The sequence below is a fragment of the Pseudophryne corroboree genome, chromosome 11 (assembly GCF_028390025.1).
Source record: "Pseudophryne corroboree isolate aPseCor3 chromosome 11, aPseCor3.hap2, whole genome shotgun sequence".
NCBI classification, from domain to species: domain Eukaryota; kingdom Metazoa; phylum Chordata; class Amphibia; order Anura; family Myobatrachidae; genus Pseudophryne; species Pseudophryne corroboree.
This window is the reverse complement of record NC_086454.1, coordinates 82,417,938-82,433,271: the sequence shown is the minus strand read 5'-3', so window position 1 is coordinate 82,433,271 and position 15,334 is coordinate 82,417,938. Positions and strand designations below refer to the sequence as shown.

Genomic DNA, 15,334 nt, shown 5'->3' with positions numbered 1-15,334 from the left:
CAAAGGCGGCAGAAGACTTCAGATCTTCTCTGAGGTATCTCGCAGCGGTACCGCTGCGCGCCATTGCTCCCACACACAACACACACAGCAGGCACGGATGGGTGCAGGGCGCAGGGGGGGCGCCCTGGGCAGCAATAAAAGACCTCTAGGACTGGCTAAAAGACATATATAAGCTGAGGTGGCAATATATATTAAATCCCCCGCCAGTTTTAAACAAATTGAGCGGGACCGAAGCCTGCCGCTGAGGGGGCGGAGCTTGATCCCACAGCACTAACCAGCGCCATTGTTCTCCACAGCACATGCAGAGAAGCTGGCTCCCCGGACTCTCCCCTGCTGAACACGGTGACACAGGGCAAAAAAAGGGGGGGGGGGCACTTGTAAGGCGCAGTGAGTGTACATAAAAGCGCTGTTATCTGGGAATTTTGTTCCAGTGTCAGTTGGCGCTGGGTGTGTGCTGGCATACTCTCTCTCTGTCTCTCCAAAGGGCCTTATTGGGAACTGTCTCCATATAAATATATCCCTGTGTGTGTGGGGGTGTCGGTACGCGTGTGTCGGCATGTCTGAAGCGGAAGGCTCATCTAAGGAGGAGGTGGAGCAGATGATTGTGGTGTCTCCGTCGGCAACGCCGACACCTAATTGGTTGGACATGTTGAATGTTTTAAATGCAAATGTGACTTTGTTACATAAGAGATTAGACAAAGCAGAGTCCAGGGATAATACAGGGAGTCAATCAATGGCTTTGACGGTGTCACAGGGCCATTCAGGGTCTCAAAAACGTCCCCTGTCCCAATTAGCAGACACTGATACCGACACGGATTCTGACCCCAATGTCGACTACGATGATACGAGGTTACACCCAAGGGTGGCCAAAAGCATTCATTATATGATTATTGCAATAAAATATGTTTTGCATATCACAGATGACCCCTCTGTCCCTGACACGAGGGTACACATGTTTAAGGAAAAGAAACCTGAGGTAACATTTCCCCCATCTCATGAGCTGAATGCGTTATTTGAAAAGGCTTGGGAATCTCCAGACAAGAAACTGCAGATTCCCAAAAGAATTCTTATGGCGTATCCTTTCCCTGCACAGGACAGGAATCGGTGGGAGTCCTCGCCCAGGGTGGACAAGGCTTTAACGCGCTTATCCAAGAAGGTGGCGCTACCGTCTCCAGACACGGCAGCCCTCAAGGATCCTGCTGATCGCAGACAGGATACGACTTTAAAATCAATATATACACATACGGGGGCTTTACTCAGGCCGGCGATAGCATCGGCGTGGGTTTGTAGCGCTGTAGCAGCTTGGACAGATACCTTGTCAGCTGATTTTGATACCCTAGATAGGGATACCATTTTATTGACCTTAGGTCAAATTAAAGACGCAGTCTTATATATGAGAGACGCTCAGAGAGATGTTGGGCTGCTAGGTTCGAAAGCCAACGCCATGGCCATTTCTGCTAGGCGAGCGCTGTGGACCCGCCAATGGACGGGTAATGCCGACTCAAAAAGACATATGGAAGTTTTGCCTTACAAGGGTGAAGTTTTATTTGGGGAAGGTCTCACGGACCTGGTTTCCACAGCTACCGCTGGTAAATCTACCTTTTTTGCCTTATGTTCCCCCACAGCAAAAGAAAACACCACAGTATCAAATGCAGTCCTTTCGGTCGCATAAGTCCAGAAGAGGTCGGGGATCTTCCTTCCTCGCCAGAGGTAAAGGTAAAGGGAAAAGAATGCCTGCTACAGCTAGTTCCCAGGAGCAGAAGTCCTCCCCGGCTTCTACTAAATCCACCGCATGACGCTGGGGCTCCACTGAGGGAGTCCGCGCCAGTGGGGGCACGTCTTCGACTTTTCAGCCATGTCTGGGTTCAGTCGGACGTGGATCCTTGGGGGATGGAAATTATATCCCAAGGCTACAGGCTGGAATTCGAAGACGTGCCTCCTCGCCGATTCTTCAAATCGGCTTTACCAGCTTCTCCCCCAGAAAGGGAGATAGTTTTAGCTGCAATTCAAAAGCTGTGTCAACAGCAAGTGATTATCAAGGTTCCCCTAAATCAACAGGGAAAGGGGTACTATTCAACCCTGTTTGTGGTCCCGAAACCGGATGGCTCGGTCAGACCCATTCTAACCTTAAAATCCCTAAACCTGTACTTAAGAAGGTTCAAGTTCAAGATGGAATCGCTCAGGGCGGTTATCTCAAGCCTGGAATGGGGAGGGGGGGGGGATTTTATGGTGTCACTAGACTTAAAGGATGCATACCTTCACGGTCCCATATATCCTCCTCATCAGGCATACCTGAGATTCGCTGTACAGGACTGTCATTATCAGTTTCAGACATTGCCGTTTGGGCTTTCCACGGCCCCGAGGGTTTTCACCAAGGTAATGGCGGAAATGATGGTGCTCCTGCGCAGGCAAGGAGTCACAATTATCCCGTACTTGGACGATCTCCTGATAAAAGCGAGATCAAAGGAACAGTTGCAGAAAAGCGTGTCGCTCTCCCTGAGAGTGCTGCAACAACATGGCTGGATTCTAAATCTACCAAAGTCACAGTTGGTTCCTACAACTCGGCTGTCGTTCTTACGCATGATTCTGGACACAGAACAAAAGAGGGTTTTTCTCCCGATGGAAAAAGCCCAGGAACTCCAGAACATGGTCAGAGACCTGTTAAAACCGACGAGAGTGTCAGTACATCAATGCACTCGAGTTCTGGGGAAAATGGTGGCGACCTACGAGGCCATCCCCTTCGGCAGGTTTCATGCGAGGACTTTTCAGTGGGACCTTCTGGACAAGTGGTCCGGGTCCCATCTTCACATACATCAGAAAATAACCCTGTCCCCCAGGGCCAGGGTGTCTCTCCTGTGGTGGCTCCAGAGTGCTCACCTTCTAGAGGGTCGCAGGTTCGGCATTCAAGACTGGGTTCTGGTGACCACGGACGCGAGCCTCCGAGGATGGGGAGCAGTCACACAGGGAAGGAATTTTCAGGGACTATGGTCAAGCCAAGAGGCTTGTCTACACATCAACATACTGGAATTAAGGGCCATACACAACGGCCTTCGATAAGCGGAAAATCTTCTTCGCGACCTACCGGTTCTGATTCAATCAGACAACGTCACAGCTGTGGCTCATGTAAACCGCCAAGGCGGGACAAGGAGCAGAGAGGCAATGGCGGAAGCCACCAGGATTCTGCGCTGGGCAGAAAATCACGTAAGCGCTCTGTCAGCGGTATTCATTCCGGGAGTGGACAACTGGGAAGCAGACTTCCTCAGCAGACACGATCTCCATCCAGGAGAGTGGCGACTTCATCAAGAAGTTTTTGCAGAGATAACAAGTCTTTGGGGACTTCCTCAAATAGACATGATGGCGTCACGCCTCAACAAGAAACTTCGGAGGTATTGTGCCAGGTCACGGGACCCTCAGGCAGTAGCAGTGGATGCCCTGGTGACACCATGGGTTTTTCAGTCGGTCTATGTGTACCCTCCTCTTCCACTCATCTCAAAAATACTGAGAATCATAAGATGAAAAAGAGTGCAAACAATACTCATTGTTCCAGATTGGCCTCGCAGGGCCTGGTATTCAGAGCTTCAGGAAATGCTCACAGAAGATCCGTGGCCTCTTCCTCTCAGAGAGGAACTGTTGCAACAGGGGCCCTGTCTGTTCCAAGACTTACCGCGTTTGCGTTTGACGGCATGGCGGTTGCACGCCGAATCCTAGCTGGTAAAGGCATTCTGGAAGATGTCATCCCTACTCTGATAAGGGCTAGGAAGGAGGTGACGGCGAAGCATTATCACCGTATCTGGAGAAAGTATGTATCTTGGTGTGAAGCCAAGAATGTTCCTGCGGAAGATTCTCATCTGGGCCGTTTTCTCCACTTTCTACATACAGGAGTGGATATGGGCCTAAAATTAGGCTCCATTAAGGTACAGATTTCGGCCCAATCGATTTTCTTTCAGAAGGAATTGGCTTCTCTCCCAGAAGTCCAGACTTTTGTGAAGGGAGTGCTGCACATCCAGCCTCCTTTTGTGCCTCCAGTGGCACCATGGGACCTTAACGTGGTGTTACAGTTCCTGAAATCTCACTGGTTTGAGCCTCTTCAAACGGTGGAATTAAAATTTCTCACTTGGAAGGTGGTCATGTTGGCCTTGGCATCTGCAAGGCGGGTGTCTGAATTGGCGGCTTTGTCTCACAAAAGCCCCTATCTGATTTTCCATGTGGATAGAGCAGAATTGCGGACTACAGGGGTCTTGGAGGATTCCAAGTCCCTTGATGTAGTCAGGGCCTTAAAAATGTATGTAGCCAGGACGGCTCGGGTTAGGAAAACAGAGGCTCTGTTTGTCCTGTATGCAGCCAACAAGGTTGGTGCTCCTGCTTCTAAGCAGACTATTGCTCGCTGGATCTGTAACACGATTCAGCAGGCTCATTCTACGGCTGGATTGCCGTTACCAAAATCGGTTAAGGCCCATTCCACTAGGAAGGTGGGCTCTTCTTGGGCGGCTGCCCGAGGCGTCTCGGCATTACAGCTTTGCCGAGCGGCGACTTGGTCAGGGTCAAACACTTTTGCAAAGTTCTACAAGTTTGTTACCCTGGCTAATGAGGACCTACTGTTTGCCCAATCGGTGCTGCAGAGTCATCCGCACTCTCCCGCCCGGTCTGGAGCTTTGGTATAATCCCCATGGTCCTTACGGAGTCCCCAGTATGCTCTAGGATGTAAGAGAAAATAAGATTTTAAACCTACCGGTAAATCTTTTTCTCCTAGTCCGTAGAGGATGCTGGGCGCCCGTCCCAGTGCGGACTATCTTCTGCAAGACTTGTATATAGTTGTTGCTTACATAAGGGTTATGTTACAGTTTTGATCAGTCTCGGGCTGATGCTGTTTTGTTTCATACTGTTAACTGGTTCGTATATTCCATGTTATATGGTGTGGGCTGGTATGAATCTTGCCCTTAGATTAACAAAAATCCTTTCCTCGTACTGTCCGTCTCCTCTGGGCACAGTTTCTCTAACTGAGGTCTGGAGGAGGGGCATAGAAGGAGGAGCCAGTGCATACCCATTCTAAAGTTCTTTATAGTGCCCATGTCTCCTGCGGAGCCCGTCTATACCCCATGGTCCTTACGGAGTCCCCAGCATCCTCTACGGACTAGGAGAAAAAGATTTACTGGTAGGTTTAAAATCTTATTTTTTACATTTTAATAACTAATGTTTAACTAAGCTAAAAAAAATGTTGATTTTTGGCATGTTGTGGATGTTTTTCTTACTTTCAGAGCTTTGGCTATTTTCAAAATAATTAAAAAATTTGCTCTGTAAGCACTAACATTTGTCCTGCTCTGTGGAAAGGTTTGAGAGGACTTGCATGTGAGCAAGTAGGTCCAGAAGTATTGGATATATATACTGTATTACAAAAATATTAGGCTATTATGAATTATATACTGATGTTGCCAATTAAGCCTGAAAATAAACTTTCTTCAAGATATTTAAAAAATAAACAAAAAAACTAAAAAACAAATAGCCATCAGTGTAACACTTCCATGTTGCCTTCTGAAGAAATAGATATTTTGGTTGGAGAAACGCGTCAAGCTCCTTGTTAATGAGGCTCCAGTTCCTATTTGCACAATCGCTCCTTAGTGAAACACTGTATGCTTATCGTTTTTCCTGAATGTTTCCATGACTGGAGGACACACAAGCCGGAACTTACTGAATTGACTTTTGAATAGTTAATTTCTAATACAATTCATTAATACATGACTGGATGCCAGTCAGGAGTGCGCCGCATCAATTATCCCACAGGAATATGTATGTTGCTCACAGGTCTCTATCTTACTCTATTGCTGGACTCATTTTTCCAGTACCCACAGAGAGTTTATTCTCAAATCTTTTTACATCTATTGTGTAGAGAACTAAAGTGGGCTGCTTTATATCCCTGAGCACACTCACTGTGCAAACATATTGTTTCTTGGAACATTTGAAAACATGGATTTGTGTCAACCTGACAGTTTAGTCATTGTAAGTGTTTACAGGCTTATTTTATTTTAGTTGTCTTTGTGCTTATTGGTGCATGAATCATACAAGATTTTTATATTTGAAATTCTGCATTCCCAGGAGATATGCATGTTCTTTGTTAAGTCTGTGTTTATTAAACTTAAGTTAATTTATACTTGTTTGTTGTAGGAATTGATTGTTGTAGTGTCAATTTATTTTGTTTTACTCCTTTCCATAGACTGTAGAACTTGAAATGTATCCAAAAGTGTCTATTACTTTGAGTTATAAGAGTTTGTTTGTTGTGTTTTAGAGTGTTTTCTTAATGGTGAGATTTATATTTGTTTGCTTGTTAACCACTTGGGATGTGACTGCATTCAGCTCTGGCTTTTTCTGAGGCTGTTGAATCTCATGCTACCATGTTTGCTGCTCCATCTCCCGGTGATTGTAGAGGAGATCCATTCTGCACATGTACAGAACTGATCTCCTCCTTCTCATCTTTCCTCCTGGTAGTAACATAGTACTTCATAGGAAAACGCGGGGGAGGGGGGTGGGGGGGAAAGGGGGTGGTCCAGTTGCCTGGAAACACCCATCCTCTTGGCCAGCGGCTCAGATTATGACAATAGCAATCGTATATAATACGATTACTAGAGCTGCCATCACATGCCCAGTGGTAGCAGCTTCTACTACCAAGTTTGCTGTGTGTTTGTGTGTCTGAGCCCTAAATCAGTGCACTGGTCCAGAAAGTAGCTGCCAGGAAGAAGAGACAAGAGCCTTACCATGAGGTGGGAGAATGTGTGCTTAGAAAGTGCAGTTCTGCCTCCTATTGGTTCTATTATGTTTGTTTGTTTGTTTGTTTGTTTGTTTATTTATTATGAGATGTTTAACCTTTTTCTGCCAGCTTATTTTATTTAAATTAAATGTTTAATACAGCCTATACTATAAACTATCTTTAGTGTTAAATATTACAGTAATACTGAATTCCATACAGTATCCAGTGTATAAATAGACCAATGTGTACATTAGTGTCCAGGGTCAGCACTAGTTTCTTCTACTGCTCCCCCAGTCTCCCGCACTTGCTCCAGTGTTCCACAGAGTGTGAGATTGTGGATTGCATTTGAGGGATCCGGTCTCTAGGTCGACAAGACTTAGGTTGACAATGTCTAGGTTGACCACTATTGGTCGACAGAAAGTAGGTCAACATGGTTTCTAGGTTGACATGACAAAAGGTCGACATGAGGGTTTTTTTTATTTATTTTTTTATTTCATTTTTTGAACTTTTTTCTACTTTACAATCCAAGTGGGCTTCAATTGGAACTGGTAACGTGCCGAGCGCAGCAGTAGCGGAGCAAGGCACCTTGCCCGAAGCATGGCGAGCGAAGTGTGACATGCGAGGGGACGCGGTGGACTAATTGGGATTACCCATCACTCTACGAAGAAAACGACACCAATAAAAAAAAAAAAAACTCATGGCGACCTTTTTTCATGTCGACCTAGTACATGTCGACCTAGAAACCATGTTGCCCTACTAACTGTCGACCAATAGTGGTCGACCCAAGTCTAGTCTATCTAACATACCATACCCGCAAGCGCCTTGAGTCCTATTGGAGAAAAAGCGCTATATAAATAAAAGTATTATTCATTATTATTATTATTATTATTATTTGAAACCCCCCTCTATAAATCCTGCCTTTGTCCCTGGTACATGACATCACTGCCGAATTTGTGCACCAGAGTGTACAGCATTCTGCAGCGCACGAGCCAGACATTGTTACATTGAAGTGTAGTCCTGCACTGAGCATTATTGCTGATCTCTGCACTCAGAGTGCAGAGTTCAGCAGGAATGACATTAGTCCCCCCTGTGACCTGCTCCGCTGTGCTCTGCATGTGGGAGAGAGAATTAATATCAAGGGAGGGGGACCTCCTTGGCCACTGAGGGCAATATCTGGCCACTGGGTGGGGGTCAGTGTCACAAAGAAAGTATTTGCCACCAGGGTCAATTTTTTGCTGTTCTTCAAACGGGCCTATGTCTAGATGGAGTTGCAGAGGACTGTATTATATTATCAATGGGGAGCGTGGGGCAATATTGCTGTGACATATATTGTCACTGGCGTATCTGTTGCTACTGGGGCAGCAGAGGTAATATTACAGTGGTGACCTATGGGCACTGGGGGATGGGGGTGCTAGACAATCTAGGCATATTTTTTTCACAAAAAAAATAAAATCTATATATATTAAACGTTTTACGCTAAATAACTTTTTTTTTTTAAGACCATTTTTTTTAGACAATTTTTGCGATATATGTAATTTGCCTTTGTTCAAGCTTTTTACCCCGTTTACATAGCAAACTTGGATGTGCTTATTTTATCTTTAGACCAATAGTATACACTTTTTTTAGGTTTAGAAAATAAAATCTAAAATGTATCAAGTATCTGTGCTGTGCACTGTGAACCTGGGTACGTAGGTGTTTTTATTGGGTGTGGTTCATAGGGTCGACCATACTTAGGTCGACAGTGTCTAAGTCGACCACTATTGGTCGACAGTAACTAAGTCGTCACAAGCATAAGGTCGACGTGACGTTAACAAAAAAAAAATGGTGTCATTCTCTTCGTAGAGTGACGGGGGAACCCCAATTAGTGCACTGTGTCCCCTCGCCAATTGTAGTCCACGTGGATCATAAAATATGAAAAAGTTCAACAAAAGAAAAAAAAATTGTGAAAAACTCATGTTGACATATTGTCATGTCGATCTATGTCGACGTGAGGTGTTCCCCCCCCCCCCCCCCATTTTTTGTGTGTCGTTTTTTTCATAGAGTGACGGGGAACCCTAATTAGTGCACCAGCTCGCCATACTTCGGGCAAGGTACCTCGCTCCGCTACCGCTGTGCTCGACACAGGTTGCTATTCCCAATCGTAGGTCGCCAAGTACGAAAAAGTTCAAAAAAATGAAAAAATTGTTAAAAACTCATGTCGGCCCAGAAACCCTGTTGACCTAATGCATGTCGACCAATAGTGGTCGACCTAATGACTGTTGACCTCAGTGTGGTCAACCTAGAGACCGGATACTGTTTTTATCCGCACAACTTGAGGGAAAGTATAGATTCTTACAGAGCAGCACAGCACTGTACAGACTGTAAGGGTGGTATTCACATGACCTCCTCCACCATCCCGCCGGCTCAGTATCCCGATGGTCGGCATGCCGACCAACAGGGACTATTTCCACTCGTGGGTGTCCACGACACCCATAGAGTGGGAATAGAACCCGTGGCGACCGCAGGTCGCCACCGAGCCCGCAGCGTGCCCGCAAGGGGCTTGCTGCACTCGCCCCTCCCCGCCGGGATCCCGGCGTCGGTAAGCTGACCGACCGCCGGTCAGCCTTACTACACCCGACTGTAATATGATGATATGAAGAATTTTCCTTAAATGCACTCTGTGACTTCTCAATAGAGACGATTAGTAGAAGCTTGCAGAAACCTTACAGTTAGGTTTGTGGCTGTGAATCCCTAATTGTAGATCCATATGGCCAGTACTGCAGACCTGTGCGCAAAGGCGCTCACGTGGGTGAAACCAGGAAAAAGTGATTTACTGTGAACAAGACCGTCAGTCAGACCAGTGTCGCATTACACAGTGTGGGGATTATACAAACCTTATTGGGAACTGATGACATGCACCAGACTGGTTTCTGCTGTGTGGGTCAGCATCGAAAAGGAAATGCATCATACAAGTATTTTTCTTATTGATCTTGTGTTCAAGTGAGGGTGAAATGTCTATTAACTTGAAACTACAGAGAATGAGAGTTACAGATTTGCATACTAATTGTATTCTTATTGCTGACAATGGTTCTAGGTGAAAGCTCTGAATTATTCACATTTGCTGTATAACTGTTCTGCAGGAGAGCAACTTTTGTGCATATAACATTTTTCCGCTCTAGGGCTGTTCTCCACTGTCTCAGCAGGAAGTTGTATCTGATGTACAGTACTGATTTGTATTAACCTGGAAGTGATAAGTGCAAGGTGATAGACGCACCAGCCAATCAGCTTCGATATGTAAATTAACAGGAGCTGATTGGCTGGTGTGTTTATCACCTTGCACTTATCACTGGTTTATCACTTCCCTATGCCGTCTCCAGGCTTCCTACATCTGCCCCAATGTGCTGTTAATGCTGATGCTCCTCTTTGTGCGTCACAGGCTCTTACTGGGATTTATGAGCTGCACCTCCTTGTTATCCATGTGGCTAAGCAATACATCTACAGCCGCTATGGTGATGCCAATTGTGGATGCCGTGCTGTGCCAACTAAATAGCGCTACACCCGAGGAGAGGGCCTTAACCAACACCAAGCCGAGCCCCCCGCCAAACAATGAAGGTATATAGAATGACTGGTTTATGGCTACAGCTAATTGTCTTACTAAGTGTGTTCTCAGAGCTGGCCCTAACCAATATGATGCCCTAGGCAAGATTTTGGCTGGTGCCCCCTAGCACCGCCACTAGTTCTGCAGGAGATGCCTGGCATGAGTCAGCTGGCAGCTCTGCTAACGTCGGGCGCCTTTTGTTTATGACAATGCATCATATTATTTGCATACTATGTGTCTAGGATGCACAAGCAGCTTCTGCTGATTAAAATGATTTGCAGCATGCCTATATTCTGTGTGCGAATGCGGCTGTATCTGCATACATTACAGTGATTTCCAGGAATACACTGTAACGTAGCATTTCGTATGCAGTAACACACAGAATATAGGCATGCCGCATATCATTTTAATCAGCAGAAGCTGCTGGTGCCCCTAAGCATACCAAATGCCCTAGGCATTTGCCTAGTTTGCCTATAACTAAGGCCGGCTCTGTGTGTTCTTATTAATGACTGTGCGATGCGGGATTTACACAGTTGATTGATATCCTCAGGAGAATGTTACCATCTGCCATCTGTTTGGGCAGATAGTGTTTTGCCTTTCATGGAGGGGACTGAGATTTAAGTTGTGTCAAGGCATAAGTGACATGGGTCCTCTCAGTCATTTCAACACCACGCTCACTGTGACCTGGATGCAGACAGAGCAGTGATGTTAGGAATCCCAGTGTGAGATCACTATATCAGTGGGATTCCCAGAGATATGCAGAGAGGCAGCGTCCTATAGAAGTTTCAGACAGGTTCCAGTGAAGTGAAGATCTAATCAGAGAACATGTAAGCTACTATTAGGTTACAGAAAACTTGACCTAATTTTGTTAAGGCTAATACTCACTGGCCGATGTGAGAGAGATGTGTGCTGACCGAACCGCTCAGCACACATCTCTCCGCCGCTCAGCACAGCGTGATTTTTGCTGAGCGTGCGGGGGGAGACGGGGGGGCCGCTCACTTCACCCAGCGGGTGAAGTGAGCGACCCGCTAGATTGGCCTGAATGCAGGCCAATCTAGCACCAGCGATAGCGATGCGCGGGGCTGCGCATCGCTATCGCTGTAGGGGGTACACACGGAGAGATCATCTAGTCAGATTGCTTAGGTTTTAAGCAGCGATCGCTCCGTGAGTACCCCCCTTTAGGGTGCACAGAAGATCCATCGTGACTATTCACTTTCAGTGGTTCCCATACTCTGTCCTCAAGAACCCCCCAACAGGTCATGTTTTCCAGGTTACCCAGAGGTGGATTCATTACTTACTGACACATTTTAAAAGATCCACAGGTGGAGCAGATTACTTCACATGCGATCCTGTGAGAAGACCTGAAAAACGTGAACTGTTGGGGGTCCTTGAGGACCGCGGTTGGGAACCACTGCTCTAAAGGATCTCCCAAAGTAAGAGCGGAATAACAAAAGTGTACAAAAAAACCCACCAAAACAATGCATGATAAAATTGGGATGGAGTCAATTTGCCGGCGGCCGGTAACCCAGCGTTCAGGATACAAACGCCGTAATCCCGCCAGCCGGAATCCCGGCGCATTAGGGCTATTCCCACTCGTGGGTGTCCATGACACCCATACAATGGGAATAGATCCTGTGGCGAGCGCAAGGGGACTCTCGGTGCTTGCTCCGCTGCCGGCATTCTGACGGGCGGGATTCCACTGTCAGGATATGGACAGCTGCCATCCCGTCCGCCGGTAATACATACCGAACCCAATAAAATCACATGATCATTGTATGAGAAGCACCTTCTTCATGGCTATCATACACACATACAGAATGATTGTCTCCCCGAAACTTGACAAATGGTGCTGGCCCCTAATATTTATCCCCCTAGTCCTGATACAAAGCGAAACAGTGCAGTTAACTGTGTATCTTAGTAAAACCATGTTACACTGCAGGTGGGGCAGATGTGAAATGTGCAGTGGGATTTAGATCTGAGAGAGGTGTGCCCAGACTTTTAATTGCAGTGTAAAAATAAAGGGCTATATGCAAAAGCAGCCAGTATTTACCTTTCATGGAAAAAAAAAAAAGAAGAAAAAAGTATTTACATCCCTTACATTGCAACATGGTTTGGTCTGCTGCAACGTCTCTTGCTTTTGTTTCCTTTGACAACAGTTCAAAATCAGTCCCATTGTACAGACGTAATCTAAAAAAACATCCATCATTGACTTTGGTTACATAGACTGTGACGGCAGATTTTTTTTTTTTTAACCTTTAGGTAACCTCAAATCTATTTGATCCTTAGATCTTTGTAAATATATCCTTATGTCTATCCCAAGCATGTTTAAGTTGCTCTACTGTATTAGCCTCTACTATCTCTGATGGGAGGCTGATCCACTTGTCCACTACCCTTTCTGTGAAGTAATTTTTCCTCAAATTGGACCTTGTTAAAACCCTTGATATATTTAAAAGTTTCATGCCCCCCCTTTCCCTTCTCTGCTCCAAACTATACATGTTAAGATCTTTTTTTTAGTCTTTCCAGGTAAGTTTTGTGATGTAGGTCATGCACCATTTTAGTTGCCCTTTGTACAGTCCCTAATGTATTTATATCATTTTGGAGATATGGCCTCCAGAACTGAAAACAGTATTCCCTATGGGGTCCTACCAATGACCTATACAGTGGCATTATCACTTCTTTTTGCTTCTGATTCCTCTCCCTATGCAACCAAGCATCTGACTTGCCTTCCTCACTGCTTTGCTACATTGCTTACCTGCCTTTAAGTTACCTGAAATAGTAACTCCTAGATTCCATTCCCCCTTAGTAGTTTCCAGTATAGTGCCATTAATACTATATTTAGCCTTTTGGATTTTTGAGACCCAAGTGCACGATTTTACATTTTTTGGCATTACCTGTAGTTGCCATGTTCCTGACCCATTTGTCTAGTCTATCATTTGATCATCAATCATTTGTTTTACCCCTCACAATGTGTCTACCCTTTTGCATAACTTTTTATGTCCTCTGCAAAAAGGCATACTTTCTCTGACGTCCTAGTGGATGCTGGGTACTCCGTAAGGACCATGGGGAATAGACGGGCTCTGCAGGAGACTGGGCACTCTTTAAAGAAAGATTAGGTACTATATCTGGTGTGCACTGGCTCCTCCCTCTATGCCCCTCCTCCAGACCTCAGTTAGAATCTGTGCCCGGCCAGAGCTGGATGCACTTAGTGGGCTCTCCTGAGCTCACTAAAAAAGAAAGTATTTGTTAGGTTTTTTATTTTCAGTGAGATCTGCTGGCAACAGACTCACTGCTACGTGGGACTTAGGGGAGAGAAGCAAACCTACCTGCTTGCAGCTAGTTTGTGCTTCTAAGGCTACTGGACACCATTAGCTCCAGAGGGATCGAACACAGGGCCCGACCTCGATCGTCCGTTCCCGGAGCCGCGCCGCCGTCCCCCTTGCAGAGCCAGAAGACGGAAGATTCCAGAGAAAATCGGCGGCTGAAGACTCCGGTCTTCAATAAGGTAGCGCACAGCACTGCAGCTGTGCGCCATTGCTCCCACAGCACACCACACGCTCCGGTCACTGGTGGGTGCAGGGCGCTGGGGGGGGGGGCGCCCTGGGCTGCAATTTGTATACCTTACTTGGCAAAATGCACATAATACAGTTCTAAACTGTATATGTGCCTAATCCCCCGCCATAAATATTATTAAAAAAGCGGGAGAAGCCCGCCGCTGAAGGGGCGGGGCTATCTTCCTCAGCACAGCCAGCGCCATTTTCTCTTCACAGCTCCGCTGGAAGGACGCTCCCCAGGCTCTCCCCTGCAGTATACACTACGGAAAGGGTAAAAAAGAGAGGGGGGGGGCACATAAATTTAGGCGCAATTGTGATAATAAGCAGCTATTGGGGGGAAAATTCACTTTGTACTAGTGTAAATCCCTCTGTTATGTAGCGCTCTGGTGGGTGCTGGCATACTCTCTCTCTGTCTCCCCAAAGGACTTTGTGGGGTCCTGTCCTCAGTCAGAGCATTCCCTGTGTGTGTGTGCGGTGTGTCGGTACGGCTGTGTCGACATGTTTGATGAGGACGCTTACGTGGAGGCGGAGCAGGTGCCGATAAGTGTGATGTCGCCCCCTGCGGGGCCGACACCAGAGTGGATGGATATGTGGAAGGTATTAACCGACAGTGTCAACTCCTTGCATAAAAGGTTCGATGACGCAGCTTTGGGACAGCAGGCATCTCAGCCCGCGCCTGCCCAGGCATCTCAGAGGCCATCAGGGGCTCAAAAACGCCCGCTACCTCAGATGGCAGACACAGATGTCGACACGGAGTCTGATTCCAGTGTCGACGAGGATGAGACAAATGTACAATCCACAAGGGCCATCCGATGCATGATTACGGCAATGAAAAATGTGTTGCACATTTCTGACATTAACCCGGTTACCACAAAAAAGGGTATTATGTTTGGGGAGAAAAAGCAGCCAGTGACTTTTCCCCCATCTGATGAGTTAAATGAATTGTGTGAAGAAGCGTGGGGTTCCCCAGATAAGAAACTAGTAATTTCTAAGCGGTTACTAATGGCTTACCCTTTCCCACCAACGGATAGGTTACGCTGGGAGACATCCCCTAGGGTGGACAAGGCGCTCACACGCTTATTAAAAAAGGTGGCACTGCCGTCTCAGGATACGGCCGCCTTAAAGGAGCCTGCAGATAGAAAGCAGGAGGCTATCCTGAAGTCTGTGTATACACACTCAGGTACTATACTGAGACCTGCTATTGCTTTAGCATGGATGTGTAGTGCTGCAGCAGCATGGTCTGATTCCCTGTCAGATAACATTGATTCCCTTGACAGGGACACTATTTTGCTAACCATAGAGCATATTAAAGACGTAGTCTTTTATATATGAGGGATGCACAGAGGGACATTTGCCGGCTGGCATCTAGAGTTAATGCAATGTCCATTTCTGCCAGGAGAGTATTATGGACTCGGCAGTGGACAGGTGATGCTGATTCTAAAAGGCACATGGAGGTTTTGCCTTATA

General features: G+C 46.4%; 1 protein-coding gene across 1 annotated transcript in view; it reads left to right on the top strand.

Annotated features, from left to right (window-relative positions):
* The window catches only part of LOC134968904 (solute carrier family 13 member 1-like), a 121,323-nt gene that overhangs the window by 34,876 nt on the left and 71,113 nt on the right, over nucleotides 1-15,334 (top strand). Inside the window, exon 4 of the mRNA XM_063944475.1 lies at nucleotides 10,155-10,330. Within this exon, the coding sequence (XP_063800545.1) occupies nucleotides 10,155-10,330 (176 nt within the window). The remainder of the gene's footprint in view (nucleotides 1-10,154; nucleotides 10,331-15,334) is intronic.